The sequence below is a fragment of the Penicillium digitatum genome, chromosome 4, assembly GCF_016767815.1.
Source record: "Penicillium digitatum chromosome 4, complete sequence".
NCBI lineage: Eukaryota > Fungi > Ascomycota > Eurotiomycetes > Eurotiales > Aspergillaceae > Penicillium > Penicillium digitatum.
In genome coordinates, this window is record NC_089387.1 from 282,635 (window position 1) to 301,172 (window position 18,538).

The following is an 18,538-nucleotide window of genomic DNA, read 5'->3' on the forward strand; positions in this document are numbered from 1 at the left end:
CACTTCATACACTGCAAGGGAACCTGCAACGCTGAAGAAGTCGCCCGCCTGTACACCCGTCATGTCTGGAAACTGCACGGCCTGCCGAATACCGTTGTATCTGACCGAGGACCCCAGTTCGTGGCCCAATTCTGGAAACACCTGACAAAGCGCCTGCGAATCACCAACCTGCTGTCAACCGCTTATCACCCGGAAACTGATGGCCAGACTGAACGCGCGAACGCCGTACTGGAACAATACCTCCGAGCGTATGTGTCCTACTTACAGGACGACTGGTCTGAATGGCTCCTGCTGGCCGAATTCACTGCAAACTCTCATTACTCCGAGAGCACCCGAGTTTCTCCGTTCTACGCGAACTATGGGTTCCACCCCCGCATCGGGTTCGAACCATCCCAGCCTGCCAGTCACCCTGCGACCCGAGACGCGGAAAAGTTTGCTACACGAATGCAAGAACTGACTGAGTACGTCCGCGCCGAGATACTGTCCGCACAAGCCCGATACGAAGAACAAACGAACCGTCACCGTGCCCCTGCCCGCCGATACCGTCCTGGACAACTGGTCTGGCTGAACGCCAGGAATATCCGAACCCTCCGCCCGCAGAAGAAACTGGACTGGAAGAACCTAGGCCCCTTTAAGGTCCTAGAAGCTATAAGCGCACACGCTTACAAGCTCGAACTGCCTGCTAGTATGAAGATCCACCCTGTGTTTAACGTCAGCCTGCTACAGCCTGCCGCCACGAACCCGGTAAATGGACAAGTTACTGAACCCGCACCGCCTGTCGAAGTCGAAGGACTGGAAGAATGGGAAGTTGAAGACATCTTAGATTCCCGCTGGGAACGACGAGGCCGAGGAGGCCCGCGTCTGAAGTACACCGTCAAATGGATTGGTTACGACGAACCCACTGAAGAGCCTGTTGAATACCTGGACCACGCCCGCGAAATCATACGGAACTTCCACCGAAGATACCCGCACAAGCCTCGCCTCGACGGAGCTCGGCTCTAAGGGAGGGGGTACTGTCACGGTGTGAACCGTAATGCTTAGTAAAAGGAAGATCACGGCACGTGATCTCCGACCTGTTTATCTTGAACTTCAGTTCTAGATCCTGTTGTAGCTCTTCGAGCTACGTCTTGTATATTAGCCTGCCCCTGCCTGTGCCTGTACCTGTCAATGAGAATCTGATCTGTTACGACCTGTCCCTGCCAGTCATCTCCTATCATACCGTCCTGCCAGCCCGCACCCTGACACGAAGGAAAAGAAAGAGCCTTTCTCTCGTTCAGGAGAACGGAACCCAGATGGGCCATGTGGGTCCCGCATATCATTTGACAGTATTCCCAGGGAGATGGTGCTCCGGTCGATAATATTTTCACCGAGGGTCACTTAGGTAACAGTTGCGCCAGACGCGTGGCCAAAAGTCTTTGCGCAATATCGACACAGCATCTCCTAGTTCGTAACTTGTCGCGATATACTGTAGCGCAATTTTCGATTCCGCCAGAAATTAAATAACAGTAGAATATACAATATGACATACTGTTTGTTATATGTGTTACTGAGTAAATTACCGATATAATGCTGTAATAATATACTGGTGCATGGGTGCTCAGCGGTTGGTGGGTAAACCCATGGGCGAGGCCCCAGACCAGTATCGGATCACGTGAATGTAGTTAGCATATGGAGCTTACCTCGATTCCTAGCAAGCTTCCACGGCGTCAACTGATAAAGTGAACCTGCATCAGGCAACATCTCCGTGACTGAATGGTTTTTTACTACTATTGTTTTTAAACAATGGTGAATTCCTTCCAGAGACACGCCATTACTCGAAGTATATCATCCGCTCCCTGTCTGCGGAAACCGTTGGTCTGTTCCAGGCAGCCTGCCATGTCTGCTTCCTCCCGCAATCACCTATCCACCAGTCCACCAGCATTCCGTGAGGAATTCTTTCAAAATACCTCACGACGATGGATGTATGTGAAGCTTATTATTGCTTTGATCGTAACCACTAAATCCCAGCTAGATTCAACGAGACCGACCGTTTGAACGAACGATACGTCAAGTTTCGACCAACAGAGCTCCAACGGATCGCCGGCGAAGCAGTACAACAAGACTATTGCCCTCATATTACTAAGTTTGCAGAGGGAGGCTTCAACAAAGTGTTTCTTCTGCGAGCAAAGAATGGCCGTGAAGTGATCGCGCGAATTCCGACTCCTATTGCCGGGCCTCCTCATTATACAACCGCCAGTGAGGTGGCTACCATGAACTTTTTGCGATCTATCCTCAAACTTCCGGTACCGGAGGTCTTGGCTTATTCAGCATCATCGGACAATCCCATCGGCGCAGAGTATATTCTGATGGAGCGAGTGAAGGGAGAGAGTCTTTCTTCACGGTGGTTATCTCTCACTACCGACGAGACGAAAGATATCATGACACAAATCGCAGATATGGAGAGGAAGATTTTTGATTTCCATTTTCCTGCGTATGGAAGCTTATATCACAAGAAGGACCTTGACGGGGAAACCCAGATACCAATCGTGGAGGATTTCTGTATCGGCCCTGCGTCTGCTCGGCAGTTTTGGCATGGTGAACGAAGCAAACTCGAAATTGACCGTGGACCCTGTACGTTCCTCCCTTTCCCTCTTCCCCCTCTGTCCTTGAGTTTTAGAAAAGTAATCCCCATGACCGGGACTGATTATTGTCAGGGCTTTCACCCGAGGACTGTGTTACGTCCGCGGCTCGCCGAGAGATGGCTGTCATTCAGCACCACGCCAAAGCTCAGCCTCGCCAAACTTTTCTTTTACCGACTAACCATGACATTCTTCCCTCTGAGCACACCTCGTTACTTTCGCGATTCCTACAATTGGCGCCTCATATAATCCGACCGGGTTCTTACAGCGTTCCGACGCTGAGACACCCCGATTTGAGTCTGAGCAACATTTTGTTGGCACCTGGATCAACCAAAATCATCAGTATCATCGATTGGCAGGATGCTGTGATATTACCCCGCTTCATGCAAGTGGGTTATCCCGCATTCTGTGAGCACGATTCCTCCCAACCTCAAAGTATGCATATTCCATCTCTTCCCGATGATTTTGATGAGATGGGAATCGAACAACAGAGACAATGCAGAGCCGTCTTTCGCTTGGAAGAGGCCAACATTTACTACACAGCCGCGACAGGCGTACACAATGAGGAACATATGGATTTGTTGAGACTTCCTCATCTCGGAATGCGGCAGTATCTCCTTCGCCAGACAGGGTATCCCTGGGACGCAGACGTAATCAACTTACGTGCTGCTTTAGTAGGTATCACGACTCCATCGGTATGGAGCAGCATCTCCTCGGCCGCTTGTCCAGTTGTGTTCAGCGATGAAGAACGAGAGGCTGCCATGGTGGAATCGCAAGAATGGAATGAGTCTGAACAGCTATTGTCCCAGGTTAGAGAACACCTCGATATAGATATGGAAGGCGGTACCGAGTCAGACAACTTTGAGAGGGCGGTGGAGGGCAATCGAGAGTTTCGTATGGAAATGGTTCGGCAAGCAGAAGTGGACCAGCGGGAGTTGTGTTGGCAAAACTGGCCGTATAAGGACGATGAGGATAACAGCATGCCTCCGGGGGATATCTAACTTTTGATGCGAATAAACTATGCTTAATGGGGAAGATTAGACACTGGTAAAATGCGGTTCGCCGCAGCACACAATTGCATTCTTGGGGCGAGCTGGATTATGCGCCATACTGAAAACCACCAGGACTTGAGTGAAGCTGCACTTGTCGCGGCAGGAAATGCAGTTAACAGAAGCGCGGAAATGCTAGAAATCATTCTACGAAACCCAGCAGTAAAGTGGAAAGCAGACCAGACTCTGCCAGAGAATATTGTGATTAAAACTGTCAACGGAGCGTGCCAGAAAAGAGAGGAATGTGCAACTATGCTATCGGATGATTTTTTCCAGGAAATGTTCGCAACAATAGAGGATACTGCGGTTTGAAAGATCCAAACCCTAGGTGAAGTAGTTGGGAACAATGCTTGTATTGAAACAGATGGCTACGGAGGATGTTGTATACTGCGCAAGGTCGACAGGCGCGAACCAAGAAATATCGCGACAGCATAGCCTCTCTCATTGGCGTTTCTTCGGTCTTCCAGACCGAGAGCTGGCCTTGTGGCGTAATTTGGTTGAATAGTGAACTTGAAGGGATGACATGTTTCGACCTGGGAAGTGAGTCGTAATCTCAGACCATGACATTGCCTCTTTTTCCTTCAGCCGCACGAGCAGCGCATTCTCGTCCGACGTGTACGTCTGTTTCGATGGGGGGATAACCGCCGTGTGGGCTGGAGGCAGCATCGGGCTAGGGTCGGGTACGAAAGTAAAGAAATATGCCGGTTTCAGACCAGTATTAGACTCGACCGTGAGGATAGCACTCCCATGTAAACGCTGGATAGCACCAGAGCGATGAGATGAAATAGGAACGGAAGATTTCGAAGGGTCGGAAAGTGGCCTAATTGAAGGTCTCCTTTTCTTCCTCTTTTGACACGGCTGTGCTGTGTCATAGGGGGTGTTCTCGTCTTGGTGGTCGCCGGTGCCTCGACCTAAGCGGAGTCGCTTCTTGCATACTGCCGCAGCGGCCCTTGTGCTTGTCCTGGCGGCTCCTTGTTTCCCGGACGTTGATGGTATAACCACAGCTATCGACGGGTAGCGCACCGGGGGTTTAGAACTTAGTGTCGTTCGAGCTCGAGAACATTTTAATGTAGAGCGAGCCGTCGGCGGGGAGGACGGCCTAGATGTGGCTGGCGTGTCTTCAATAGTGCTGGGATCTTCAGCCCGCTCAGAAGCCTTGTTTGCCCTTGAGCATGGATTTTCACCTAGGTTAGATGTCTGACTCGGCTCCGAATCATTTTCGTAGTCCCCACTGTCTGAAATGTCTGAGGGCTCCATGGTAGATAACTTCCGCTTGGCTAATTCTTGCTGAAAATCACCCACCACAGATAGGTTGCTAGAGACACAGTTCGCTTGTTCGGGTGTAGGTTCTGGTGCAGACACGGGTGCGGTCACACAGGGTGTGCACGATAGTTGAGAAGTCTCCATTTCTTGGGTATCAGGAACAGTGTCTACAATAGAAAAAAGTCAGATAATGAGAGGATTATGGCCGAATTTCAATGTGTTGTGTCAGCTTACCCGGTAGATCATCTCCTCGTATATCAGGAGGAATAGGGTCTAGGTGATTTGGCCCTGCAGTACACGGGATTGTTCTCGCGGAGTGTGTCGATAGCACTGGCTCTGAGAAAGCCAGCGCGGAACTTCCACGATCCAACAGAATGTCACAGGCAGCTGGTATATCTGTTGTCACTGAGGGTCCGACATCTTTCGTCATTTCAGTCTGAGTGGGTCTATGATTGATCTCGAAGTCAAATATGTTCCACTCATAAGTTGTACCGGTCAGTGGCGGTGACTGTCCTAGGGGTACCTCACACGGTCCTGGACAGAAGCCGAACCTAGTGGGAAAAGACTGCTGGAGGTATCGTGGCACATGAGCTAGGGCGTGGTTGGGGGGCACGCTTTTTGCACTGGTAGAAAGCGGCGGGCGACTTGGGCCATGGTAGAACTCGATTTGATCAAGATCCACCCTCATTTCCCAGAAAGTGATAAGACACAGCGGAGACACAGCGGAGGTAGAAACCAACAGATAATGAAGTAAGCTTGAATAAGAGTGCAGCGGTCACTGGTAGGCTGGTGTGTCTACGTCCGTTTTGAATCATATCTAAAGAATGGGAAAAGGAGATCAGTTATCCTTTTTAATACCCAGGCGCCGCCAGGGCATTACTAGCTGAGGAATCATGCAGTATATCGCCTTGCGGACCCCACACAACCGAGAACTGCGACAGCACTGCCTCGTTGATACTATTCGCTGCTTGCGTCGGGCGATCACTTGAGAGTACTCCGGACTAATCTAACCAACCGGCCTCGTCAAAGGGCGCCTTGGGTTCGTAGTAGCCACCGTGTAACGTTGCAGCCTCCAGGACACCTCAGCTGACAATTGATGGATTGGGAAGATATTGATAAGAAAAAATCCCTCAATCCGAGCGGCAGCCTACAATTCGCCGATCACGCAAGCCGATCATACAAGCCATCAATTTCATGGATGTTTGCGATGTCTCAGCTCAGCGTCAGAGCTCCTTGAGGCAATTTTGCGGTTGGATAGAGAGCGGAAGCGGGTCCAGCGAGCGACTCACCGGCTATTCAATTAGGCGTCGTCTGAAAGAGCAAAGGTGGCCGTTCTGCGGTGTGCTGCGTGGCATTCGCAAACCGAAGCCTGAGACAAAGAGCGGCCAGTAGTCCTCTTACATTCCACTTCAAATGTCCAGTTATCAAGCAGACCGAGGGTGATGTCTACAACAGTTGAAACAGCGACCCTGTGTAGCGTAAATTATGAAACCAATAATGTATTGAGCCATGTAGAACTGGGAAATCAAGGGCGATCCGGGTGACTCGCATGGCCAGAGCGACCCGTTCGAATTTCCGTGAGTGGGGAAGCAGGCTGTGTTCGGGGCGCAGAGTTTTCAGCTGGCAGGGCCACGTCAGCGGATCAGGGAATGATGCCGGCGAAACATAATGGAGGGGGAAAGGGGGGAATAGGCGTGGGAAAGAAGAGAATCATCGTCGAGCGACGCACCGCGGGTTATATAGATGGCGGACGTCGCGAGACGGGCGGTGGGAGACGGCAGATCCCGATCGGGGCTAGCGTAAGGCGCCAAACCCGTTGCGGACGGGCTAAACCCGAAGTGGACGGACGCGATCCCCAATCGGGCGTCGGTCCCATAGGCGCTAAACCCGAAGGAGGGGGCGGCCGAAACGGGCGGCGGGCCAGCAAATCGCAATTCTACTCTAAATTCTCTAACTGAAGAATGACAAGATCCGCGCCTTTTTAAACAATCTATGCGGACAAGGCTGACTAAACGATGTATACAATTTGTCTGTCTCAGGGTGGTATCATTGAGACATCCTAGTCCTTTTACGTAGGTGACACCTCACATTTCGATATACCCCCTAGTTTTTGAAGCTATTCAGAGCTTTAAGAACTGCTTCTTCTATCACTTTCTCGGATAATTTTATCGCGAATTTCACGTATACTAAGTAGCTCCCGAAACACTCACTACTTCTGCTTTAGTAGCACCTTAGTAAGATATAATAGAAAGTAGGTGATCTAGTTCGAATCCTAATATATAGAGGACTCGGCGCCACTATTAGATAGTTTTTCCTACTTCTATTGTCACGGTGTGAACCGTAATGCTTAGTAAAAGGAAGATCACGACACGTGATCTCCGACCTGTTTATCTTGAACTTCAGTTCTAGATCCTGTTGTAGCTCTTCGAGCTACGTCTTGTATATTAGCCTGCCCCTGCCTGTGCCTGTACCTGTCAATGAGAATCTGATCTGTTACGACCTGTCCCTGCCAGTCATCTCCTATCATACCGTCCTGCCAGCCCGCACCCTGACACTACGTAGCTCCTACCCCTAGGAGTTGACTGTCTGAAAATGTCTGAACCGCCCCGAAAGCCCCCGAACTGAACTCTGGTAGACCCGGTCCTGAGCAGACCGCTACCACCGAAGAACCGCCTGCTACCGCTGAAGAACCGCCTGCTACCACTGAAGATCCGCCTGCTACCACTGAAGAACCGCCTGCTACCACTGAAGAACCGCCTGCTACCGCTGAAGAACCGCCTGCTACCGCTGAAGAACCGCCTGCTACCACTGAAGAACCGCCTGCTACCGCTGAAGAACCGCCTGCTACCGCTGAAGAACCGCCTGCTACCACTGAAGAACCGCCTGCTACCACTGAAGAACCGCCTGCTACCACTGAAGAACCGCCTGCTACCACTGAAGAACCGCCTGCTACCGCTGAAGAACCGCCTGCTACCACTGAAGAACCGCCTGCTACCGCTGAAGAACCGCCTGCTACCACTGAAGAACCGCCTGCTACCTGTAAAGTCCCGTCCGAGGAACCTGCCTGCACGACCAACTGGTCTCGAGAAACGAGACATTGCAGCCGTATCGCTAGCTGCGTGTGCTGCGTATGCAAGAAAGAAATACAGCATGTTCGCAATTACAACCGCGGACATCGAGACTGCACTGAACCCCAAGACCGACACTGAACCTGACCCCGTGTCTGCACTGCCTGAAGAGTTTAGAGACTTCGCCGAAGTGTTCTCACCCAAGGAAGCCGAGCGCTTGCCACCCCACCGATCATACGACCACAAGATGGTCTTACAAGAGGACAAACCCTTACCTTTTGGGCCCCTCTATCCCATGTCCCGAAATGAGCTCGAGGTCCTGAAAGACTGGATCGAAGATAACCTGAGGAAAGGGTTCATTCGGCCCAGCTCCTCGCCCGCTGCCTCGCCTGTTCTGTTCGTGAAGAAACCCGGCGGAGGTCTCCGCTTCTGCGTGGATTACCGTGCACTGAACGCAATCACTGTTAAGGACCGTTACCCGTTGCCGCTGACCAAGGAAACCCTGAATAACCTGAAAGGGATGAAGTTCTTTACGAAGATTGATATCATCTCCGCCTTCAACAATCTGCGAATTGCGAAGGGACAAGAATACCTGACTGCCTTCCGTACGAGATTAGGACTGTTCGAATCATTGGTGATGCCATTTGGTTTAACTGGAGCCCCCGCATCCTTCCAACGATTTATCAACGACACGTTACGAGAGTACCTGGACTGTTTCTGTACTGCTTACCTGGACGATATCCTGATTTACAGCCGCACGCGTGCGGAACACATAGAACATGTACGAAAAGTCCTCCAGCGCCTCCGAGAGGCAGGCCTGTTCGCAAAACTATCGAAATGCGAATTCTGTGTGTCCGAGACGAAGTTCCTTGGTATTATCATCGGTGAAGATGGTATCCGTATGGACCCCGACAAGATCGAAACGATCGTGAACTGGAAAACACCGACCTGTCTGACTGATGTGCAAGCCTTTATTGGTTTCGGCAACTTCTACCGCCGCTTTATCAGAGACTTCTCGAAAGTCATCGCCCCGCTCGTGAGACTCACGAAGAAAGACGTCCGTTTCGAATGGACACCTGTCTGCCAGCTGAGCTTCGAAGCCTTGAAGAAGGCGTTTACATCTGCCCCGGTTCTGAAAGCGTTTGACTGGTCCAAGGAGATAGTCCTGGAAACAGACGCGTCTGATTTTGTCTCTGCCGGTGTACTGTCTCAGTACGATGACGCTGGAATACTGCACCCTATCGCATTTTTCTCGAAAAAACACTCCGCCGCCGAGTGTAACTATGAGATATACGATAAAGAACTGCTAGCCATAATCCGCTGCTTCGAAGAGTGGCGTCCCGAACTGGAGGGCACACCCTCGCCCGTGAAGGTCATAACTGACCACCGCAATCTGGAATATTTCACGACAACGAAACTCCTGAACCGCCGCCAAGCCCGATGGTCTGAATTCCTGTCCCGGTTTAACTTCAAGATCACGTACCGTCCCGGAAAACAAGGTGCAAAGCCCGACGCCCTGACCAGGAGGTCAGAGGATATCCCTAAAGAGGGGGATGAGTAGACTTCCGCACGACCCAGTTTGGGTCGAAGGTCTCGACCCAGAACCCAACCCAGACCCAGTGACTGGGGCCCCAGAAAACCCAGTATAGCCCCAGTTCGACCCAGTTTCTGCATAAATTATGGCATAAATATTTAAATAACATACTGTCATTTTCCCCTGTTATGGTTTCTACATCGAAATGCTACACTCTCTACCAACAAGGCAAAGGAAATTTTAAGAAATAACCTCGTTCTCCAAAGTAATATATCTGGTTCAAGATTAATTACTTCTTCAAATGCTTTATTTCATAAGGAAAGGTGGTATGTGTTGGCTGCTGGTTTTCTCAGGCGTAGGATTGCATTCCATTTAAAATACAAAGTATACCCCAAGTTGCAGATATATATATTCAACACACATCAACATAATATATATTTTCATCTACAGAGTAAAATAATTTTTGAATTCATTTATTTCTCTTCTTCTGTTTAATTCTAGAGCTTATATAACTATGGATAGATATCTAGTAAACTTTTATATTCAAAACTACTTACTACCTCTTAATCTACTTGGTATATGCGACTTGAAGGGAGGGTAGGAAGAGAAATTTTGAGAAGGATTAATGGAACTGGGGTGGGAATTGGGGTTTGACTGGGTTTACTGGGTTCTTACTGGGTTAAATGGGTTCTTACTGGGTTCTTACTGGGTTAAATGGGTTATGACTGGGTTATCTCAGGGGTATTTCTTTAGACCCATATAATTTTAGTATAATAGACCAATCAACAAGAGTAGGATGATTTACTATATTTGATATATCAATATTCCTAGACACTTCTACAACTTTAGTGCATTTCTACCTTTGTACGTTAAAGAATTTCTCCCCTTACATCCATTTGTATATATTATATGTCATTCTCATGTTATGTCTCAAAGCCAACTTTCCGACTTTGCATCGTCGCTCTATGGTGGTGATCTTGACGATCTCTCATATATTTCAACTGGACAAGTCACACCATCCGCAAGTCAACACACAATCGACTCAAACTTCCGAGGACCAGATGATCCCCTCCCAATCCCCCCTTTATTGAAACGCGTTGGACCCGACCGTAGGAAAGGGTTTATTCTATACGATACAATGTCATATAACGATTTTGTGGACTGGTGGTTAGAGACTGACTACGGGAGGAAAAGCAAGCTTAAATGGGATTCGAACCGCCATACAGAGATCTGGAATAGCTACCATCAGGTAGCTCAGGGTATTGATGGCGCACCAAAGGTTATGTGCAAGCGCTGTGGGAAGATCCTAGAGCATCCTTATACACTAAGCCCGAACAGCACAGGCAAAGCGCAGTATCATGGCACATCAACCATCCAGAAACATCGGAAAACGGCTGGTTGTTTACGGTCGGAAAAGGGGAAGAAAGCGGAGATTACAAACTTCCTACAACGAGAGGTATATTTTCTATCATAAAATCAAGTAACTATACTAATTTATTATTATTCTAGGGAGAAGTTTCAGCAAGCATACCCTTCTTACAAGAAGATTGGGAGGAGGATCTCCTCCAATTTCTTACTCTCAACCGGCTCCCATTCCATCTGATCGAGCATCCATCATTCAAACGCATCATCAATAAAGCTCGTTCCGCCCCATCCCCTCCAGTGATCCCATCTGCCGATACCATCCGTCGCCGATTGGGCAGTCTAGTCAAAGACCGGCAGCAGCGTATCCTTCGTACGCTGCCTTCTGGCTCAAAGATATCCATTGCGCTTGACTGCTGGACATCTCCATTCTCGCAGGCATTTATGGCTATTACTGGCTATTTCATTGACAGTGATTGGGTATATCGTGAGGTACTACTTGGGTTTAAGCCGCTTCATGGTACACATACCGGCTCTTACCTGAGTAGTGTTCTTATAGAAACCCTAGTGGAGCACAACATTGAAGATAAAGTATTCGGGTTGACAACAGATAATGCATCAAACAACAAGACATTAGCTACTGCTCTCCAACAGGCTTTGTCAGATGATACTATTATCACCCGAATACCATGTCTTGCCCACGTTATCCAGCTCAGCCTCAATCAGCTTCTTGCTCGGATCAAGGCAGTTCCATTAAATGAATCAGCCGAGACAAGGTGGACAGAGAAGCAGTCAAGGCTAGCCCAAGAAAATGCGAAGCAAAGTCAGATCTCCTCCACACTGAACAAAGTCCGTTATCTTGCGATTTACGTCAATGCAAGTCCCCAGCGCAGAGAGACCTTTTACAATCTTCAGACAACTAATATCAAGATCGTTCCAATCCAAGATGTAAAGACACGATGGAATTCTACGTTCCTCATGCTTCGCCGGGCAAAGAGGCTACGTGCTATCTTCTCTTTATTCTGTACAGAGTATGATTGTGAGGAGATGCTACTCAGCGAGCAAGAGTGGCGTCAGATCGACTATCTTCTTTGTATCACCGAGCCCTTCTTTGATTATACAACACAGCTATCAAAGACTCGAGATGTCACTGCCCACTATGTGTTTAAGATCTACAACAAACTGTTTGATCATCTTGAGCGATCACAGGCACAGCTACGCCGAAAGCGTGTCCCATGGAAAAAACAGATGCTAGAGGCCCTTGAAGCTGGTCGGTCTAAGCTTGATGAGTATTACTCCCAAGCTGATGATCTTCGAGGGAACATCTATGCAATCAGTACAATGCTTGCACCGGTGAACAAATTCAAATTCTTCCTCTCCAGTGATTGGGATCAGAAATGGCGAGATACCTATCGACTTGCTTTTGAACAAGCCCTTGTTCCATATCAAGCACAAGTTAGAATAAGCAGTCGTGATCTACAAAGCTCTCTAACGATAGCCCATCCAAGCTCAAGGCTAGAGGAGATGCTTGATGGAAGGGATATACAACCACGAGCCATTACTGATGAAATCAGTCAATATCTTGACAGCGGTAAGTAAATACAAAGAGTATGTGTGATAATAATACTAATATATATATAGATACTGTTTCTGTTAGGCCGCTTACTTTCTGGAAAGAGCACCAGGCTCGCTTTCCGGCCATTGCTGCCCTTGCGCGAGATACACTCTCATTTCCAGCAACTGGCGCAGGAGTTGAACGCCTCTTTAATACCGCTCGAGATATTTGTCACTATCGTCGTGGTAGAATGAAGAGTGAGACTGTCGAGGCATTAATGATGTTTCTTTGTACAACGAAATTTGATATGGAGGAGCAGGAAGCAACACTTCTTGAGAAAATTTTCTCCCAGGATGAGCTTGAGGCGGCAAAAGAGGAGAGGGAAGAGAAGCTCAGTGAGATTGAGGTTGATCCAATTAGTGATACAGAGGAGCAGGAGGATGAACTGGAAGATAAACCAGGGGATGCAATTGAGGTTGTAATTGAGGATAGACCAGAGGATATACCGGAGGAGACGCCCTTACCTACAAGTGAATATGGTCGTCCTTGCTCGCCATCATTACCACCAACCTGTACACAGACACGAGCATCAGGGAGAAAACGTAAAAGCAGGGAAGATGATTTATTTGAATACCATTAGCTTGCTTGACAAAGAATCCTCAATTATACGCATCTCTTTTACCCTTTTTACAAATAAAATTAGATATAATCAAGTAAAGCAAATACTCAAAATTACCGCGAATAAATGCATAAGTTATACATTTAGAATCCTTAGCATGTTTGTTTAGTTTGTAACCCAGTTTGGGGCCCCAGACCCAGTACTGGGTCGAACCCTTCGACCCAGACCCATTACTGGGTCGAAGGGTTCGACCCAAAACCCAACCCAGACTGGGTTGGGTCTGGGTTGGGTCTGGGTTTTACTGGGTCGTGCGGAAGACTAGGGATGAGCGCTTAGCGCATCAGAGCCAGACTGTTCTGAAGAAAGAAAACCTACAGATAAACGTCACAACACGACAGAGAAACGGAGTCACTACAACCACTCCACCTGAACTGCCAGACCTGCCAGAAGAACCGCCTGCTACCGCTGAAGTCCCGCCTACTATCACTGTTCCGCCCGACATTGCCGATCCGCCCATCACCGCTGCTCCTGAAACAAGAGTCCGATTCATCGAGAACAACCTGCCCGAACCACCATCTACGATCAAGGATTTACTGCTGGAAGCCTACAACCAAGATAAAGTAGTACAATCTATCCTGGAAGCGTTAGACAAGAACGCTAGCCGTCACCCTGAGATTACACTTGCCGACTGCGAACGAAGAGGCAACTACCTCTACTACCGGAACCGCTTGTACGTCCCTGACAACGATGAACTGAAAGCTGAAATACTGCGCCTGTGTCATGACAAGCCCACCGTGGGACACCCTGGCCGGTCGAAGACCTATGAACTGCTGTCCCGAGAATACTACTGGCCTAGAGTATACCAGTACGTGAGCGACTGGACCAAGAACTGCCACACCTGCCGCCGTATCACCCCCGCCCGAGAAGTCCGTCAAGGGATCCTGAGACAACTGCCCGTACCTGAGAGAGCCTGGCAAGATATCAGCATGGACTTCATCACGCACCTGCCCCTGAGCTACGGTTACGACGCCATCCTAGTCGTGGTAGACCGTCTGACCAAGATGAAGCACTTCATACACTGCAAGGGAACCTGCAACGCTGAAGAAGTCGCCCGCCTGTACACCCGTCATGTCTGGAAACTGCACGGCCTGCCGAATACCGTTGTATCTGACCGAGGACCCCAGTTCGTGGCCCAATTCTGGAAACACCTGACAAAGCGCCTGCGAATCACCAACCTGCTGTCAACCGCTTATCACCCGGAAACTGATGGCCAGACTGAACGCGCGAACGCCGTACTGGAACAATACCTCCGAGCGTATGTGTCCTACTTACAGGATGACTGGTCTGAATGGCTCCCGCTGGCCGAATTCACTGCAAACTCTCATTACTCCGAGAGCACCCGAGTTTCTCCATTCTACGCGAACTATGGGTTCCACCCCCGCATCGGGTTCGAACCATCCCAGCCTGCCAGTCACCCTGCGACCCGAGACGCGGAAAAGTTCGCTACACGAATGCAAGAACTGACTGAGTACGTCCGCGCCGAGATACTGTCCGCACAAGCCCGATACGAAGAACAAACGAACCGTCACCGCGCCCCTGCCCGCCGATACCGTCCTGGACAACTGGTCTGGCTGAACGCCAGGAATATCCGAACCCTCCGCCCGCAGAAGAAACTGGACTGGAAGAACCTAGGCCCCTTTAAGGTCCTAGAAGCTATAAGTGCACACGCTTACAAGCTCGAACTGCCTGCTAGTATGAAGATCCACCCTGTGTTTAACGTCAGCCTGCTACAGCCTGCCGCCACGAACCCGGTAAATGGACAAGTTACTGAACCCGCGCCACCTGTCGAAGTCGAAGGACTGGAAGAATGGGAAGTTGAAGACATCTTAGATTCCCGCTGGGAACGACGAGGCCGAGGAGGCCCGCGTCTGAAGTACACCGTCAAATGGATTGGTTACGACGAACCCACTGAAGAGCCTGCTGAATACCTGGACCACGCCCGCGAGATCGTACGGAACTTCCACCGAAGATACCCGCACAAGCCTCGCCTCGACGGAGCTCGGCTCTAAGGGAGGAGGTACTGTCACGGTGCGAACCGTGATGCTTAGTTAGAGGAAGATCACGGCACGTGATCTCCGACCTGTTTATCTGAACTTCAGTTCTAGATCCTGTTGTAGCTCTTCGAGCTACGTCTTGTATATTAGCCTGCCCCTGCCTGTACCTGCCTGTCAATGTGAATCTGATCTGTTACGACCTGTCCCTGCCAGTCATCTCCTATCATACCGTCCTGCCAGCCCGCACCCTGACAGTTGGGAGCTCGGAGGTGTCACGGTTCGCACCGTGACATTTTGAATCGAAATATATTATTTTATATAGTAAAATTTATAGAAACTGCAGATTTAAACCGCGATTTTACATAGAGTAAGCAAAATAGGTATAGATAACAGTTATTTATTATAAAAAGTTAGCGAGTTATACGTCTATTTTAGGTGACTTTATGCAATGGTGGGCACAGTAGGCATACCCGGGATGGGCATGCCCGTGGGCCGTGGGCGTTATGGACGGACACTCGAAAATCTAAATAGCCCACCGCCCACTGTGGACGGTCGTATGAAGGCAGCACTGCTTTAAAAAGGGTTCTTGCCGGAGTCGGATGACGAGCAGTCAGACGAGGAGAATGTGTTTGCTGTTTATTGAGCGCACTCGGATATTCACAAGTTTTTTGAATTTGATTCTGAAATATCCACAGATTGACTCGAAGTCTACCCAGCCGTGTTGTAGACGGTCTGGGGTCTGGTCTGACGCCAATCTGCCTTCGTCTATCATAGCCTATAATGACTGGAACTGTCCAAAATAAATCGTTTTCTTTACCTAGAATCCTACCAGCAGCCCATTGATCCACTCATCGATGCCAAGTGACATTGGCACGATGACAGTTTACAGCAGAGTCCTCGGATCTCCCGCAATTTGCATCAGTAAAATGCTTGCGTCGAGGTTGGTTAGCGAGTTGCAGGCACCGCGCGGTAAACCTCGAAAGAATCTCGCCTTGCGTGTCATCCTAATCTCCGCTCCAGCTCACGAGCAAGGACCAGCGCCAATTTAATTCCCAGCGTGGACCCGACACGCGACAGCACAGTGCGGATCAGCTCTATCTGCGCCGGAGTCGGCATGCCCGAGGACAGAATATACCAGAGGGGCCAAACCAAGCCGTAACCCTGCGCAGCGCGCATTTGCAACGGGCTATCTGACTTATTCGGGCGACCGAGGGAATCGACGTCGGCAAGCGCGAATGGGATGCTGCGACAGACGTCTGTGGTCATTTCGCAGATGAGGGCTTTCAGGGCCGGCTCGTCGAGAACGGAATCCATCTCTGCCTCGGAACTGCTGATATTCCGGGGATCAGAGACTTGCTTGTTGGCCGCTTTGATGGAGGTGAGTGTGCTGTTTAAACCGAGGAGAAGCTGCTGTACCATCACGCGCACTGCGCGGTAGTAGTTCCAGACAACGGCGTTGGAGAGGCGCTTGTAGGTTAGGAGAGGCTCGCCCTGTGGTGAGTAGACGACTAGTGGGAGCCAGCGGTCTGGGAGGGTTTGTGTCCACTGAGAGAGTTCGATGTCGCACTCGCGGCCGGCTGTGATCCATGATTCGACGGTAGCTTGATCGGGGGGTTTTGGCGAAGAGCTTATGTATAGGAATAACTGACAGAGCTTTGATGCAGAGAGTATGAGGCGCTCGGTTGGCCTGCTAATGTCTAGCATGCCGAGGACCAAGTCGATGTCGAAGCGAAGCGTATCTCCCAGCGCGAGGATTTCAACATACTGTACAACGGTCAGTCTAGGACCGATTTTAAGTCACAGATGCCAGGTCCCGATGTCAGAGCCTCACATCAAACCTACCGTGTGGGCATAAGCAAAAGTAAGCATATCTCGTCCACGCGGGTGATCTATCAGGGTGTTTCCACGGAGTTTCGTCAGGAACTCAAACCCGGCCGTATGCGAGCTAAACAGCCCATTACGCTCACCCGAGATATCCTCATACAGCGTAAGCAAAACAACCGAAGCAAACGTCTCGTCTTTGACCGCATTAACCGGCGACGCCAGCGCCTCCTGCAAACCCCGCAGTGCCCGCCCATAGCCCTGCCGCGCCTTATTCATAAGAGGTGGCGCATTCTTCGCATTAGCAAGGGTCATCAGCGCCGTAGCCTCGACTGCCCAGCGCAAACAGGTAGACGGCGATTCGCCGCTCTGGCGACCTAGCTCGCGTGCGTACAGCGGGGGCAGATATTCGAGATGTCCGCCGTCCTCGGAATCGGCTTTGATGGTGTACTGATCAAAGAAGTAGCACAGTGCTCGTTGTTCCCAGCTGGAGTCAGCGGGCGAGTATAGCGTCAGTGCAGTCTTGCCATGGAGTTTCCCATGTGAGCTTGCGCGTTGGCGGTGCGAGATGGCTGACATAGCTGAGCTCGGATTTGAGGAGCTGTCTTGGCTGTCGGAATTGCCGTGGGCATTTACGCTGGCACTGCTCTTTACGAGCCGCTCAACCTTCCTGGTCTCGTTGCGAAAGACAGCATCCGGCCGGTACCCTGGACATGGTCGGCCATAGATAATGCAGTTCCGGCATTCCGGGTGTGCTTCATCGCACTTGAAAGGAGGACATTTAGCATTCGATCTTTCAGAGAATACAGACAGGACTACATAGTATAGACACAATGTAGCTTCATTGGCGGGGTAATTCAAAAAACAAAAAAGAAAGGTTGAAGCTTGGGGCATACCTTTATCTTCCGCTTGCGACACAGGTAACATCCGGTACTTGGTTTGCCCCCATAGACCATTGTTCACCCGCAGGCAGTCGTCTAACGAACTTTTAAGGCTTGCGGGTGTTTTGACGGAAACCGCAAAGGTAGCTACGGGTTGCAGACAGGTCGGACTCGATCTGGGTTTCACAAAGGTTCAGGACGGCTGTGTCATCGGCTGTAAACGATCAACTCGGCTGCCTAGTCCGGGCAACGCACATGCACATTTTCAAGCATGTACAAATGGCATTTCAAGAGCAAAATTAAATAATGTAGGAGAGTTCGCGTCAAGGTCGTCAAGTTCCATTTCCCAAGCCCCGGAGTAAGCCGCTTAGTCATTCTCCAGGTCTGCCGAGGTGAGGTTTTGCGAAGGCCAAAAACGATGACTGTCCAAGGGAGATTTGGGAATGTACGTGATATAGATCTCATCGGACTAGATGGTGTATAAATAACATTCCAGCTCTTTCAAAAAAAAAAGGTATCATGTACTCAACCACAAAACACCGAAATGGCCGATATGAGATAAAAAAAAACAAGTGAAAAAGATCAACACACAAACAACTCCAATGTGGCAACTTCTCCAGTCTTGGCAAGGAATCAAGACACACTTAACCAAACAGATTTGCAACTCCAAATATGCAACCGCTTGGTGCTCTAGACACACCTAGGGAGGAACGC

General features: G+C 49.8%; 4 protein-coding genes across 4 annotated transcripts; 2 read left to right on the forward strand and 2 right to left on the reverse strand.

Moving 5' to 3' along the window:
• Positions 1–1,875: 1,875 nt before the first annotated feature.
• On the forward strand, positions 1,876–3,619 carry Pdw03_0095 (Mitochondria protein Fmp29, putative; the record flags this gene model as incomplete). The annotated part of the gene is made up of 3 exons (XM_014680582.1): positions 1,876–1,961; positions 2,012–2,610; positions 2,694–3,619. 3 exons carry the CDS (start codon positions 1,876–1,878, stop codon positions 3,617–3,619), a joined length of 1,611 nt encoding a protein of 536 aa, XP_014536068.1.
• A 489-nt stretch (positions 3,620–4,108) lies between these two features.
• Pdw03_0096 (MYB DNA binding domain protein) lies at positions 4,109–5,360 on the reverse strand (the record flags this gene model as incomplete). The annotated part of the gene is made up of 2 exons (XM_066099500.1): positions 4,109–5,097; positions 5,165–5,360. The coding sequence occupies 2 exons, from the start codon at positions 5,358–5,360 to the stop codon at positions 4,109–4,111; spliced, it is 1,185 nt and encodes a 394-aa protein (XP_065957227.1).
• A 1,913-nt stretch (positions 5,361–7,273) lies between these two features.
• On the forward strand, positions 7,274–8,139 carry Pdw03_0097 (Allantoate permease; the record flags this gene model as incomplete). Its single annotated transcript, XM_066099501.1, has 2 exons — positions 7,274–7,332; positions 7,566–8,139. 2 exons carry the CDS (start codon positions 7,274–7,276, stop codon positions 8,137–8,139), a joined length of 633 nt encoding a protein of 210 aa, XP_065957228.1.
• A 7,982-nt stretch (positions 8,140–16,121) lies between these two features.
• Pdw03_0098 (C6 transcription factor, putative) lies at positions 16,122–17,899 on the reverse strand (the record flags this gene model as incomplete). The annotated part of the gene is made up of 3 exons (XM_014680580.2): positions 16,122–16,886; positions 16,965–17,708; positions 17,840–17,899. 3 exons carry the CDS (start codon positions 17,897–17,899, stop codon positions 16,122–16,124), a joined length of 1,569 nt encoding a protein of 522 aa, XP_014536066.2.
• Positions 17,900–18,538: the final 639 nt, after the last annotated feature.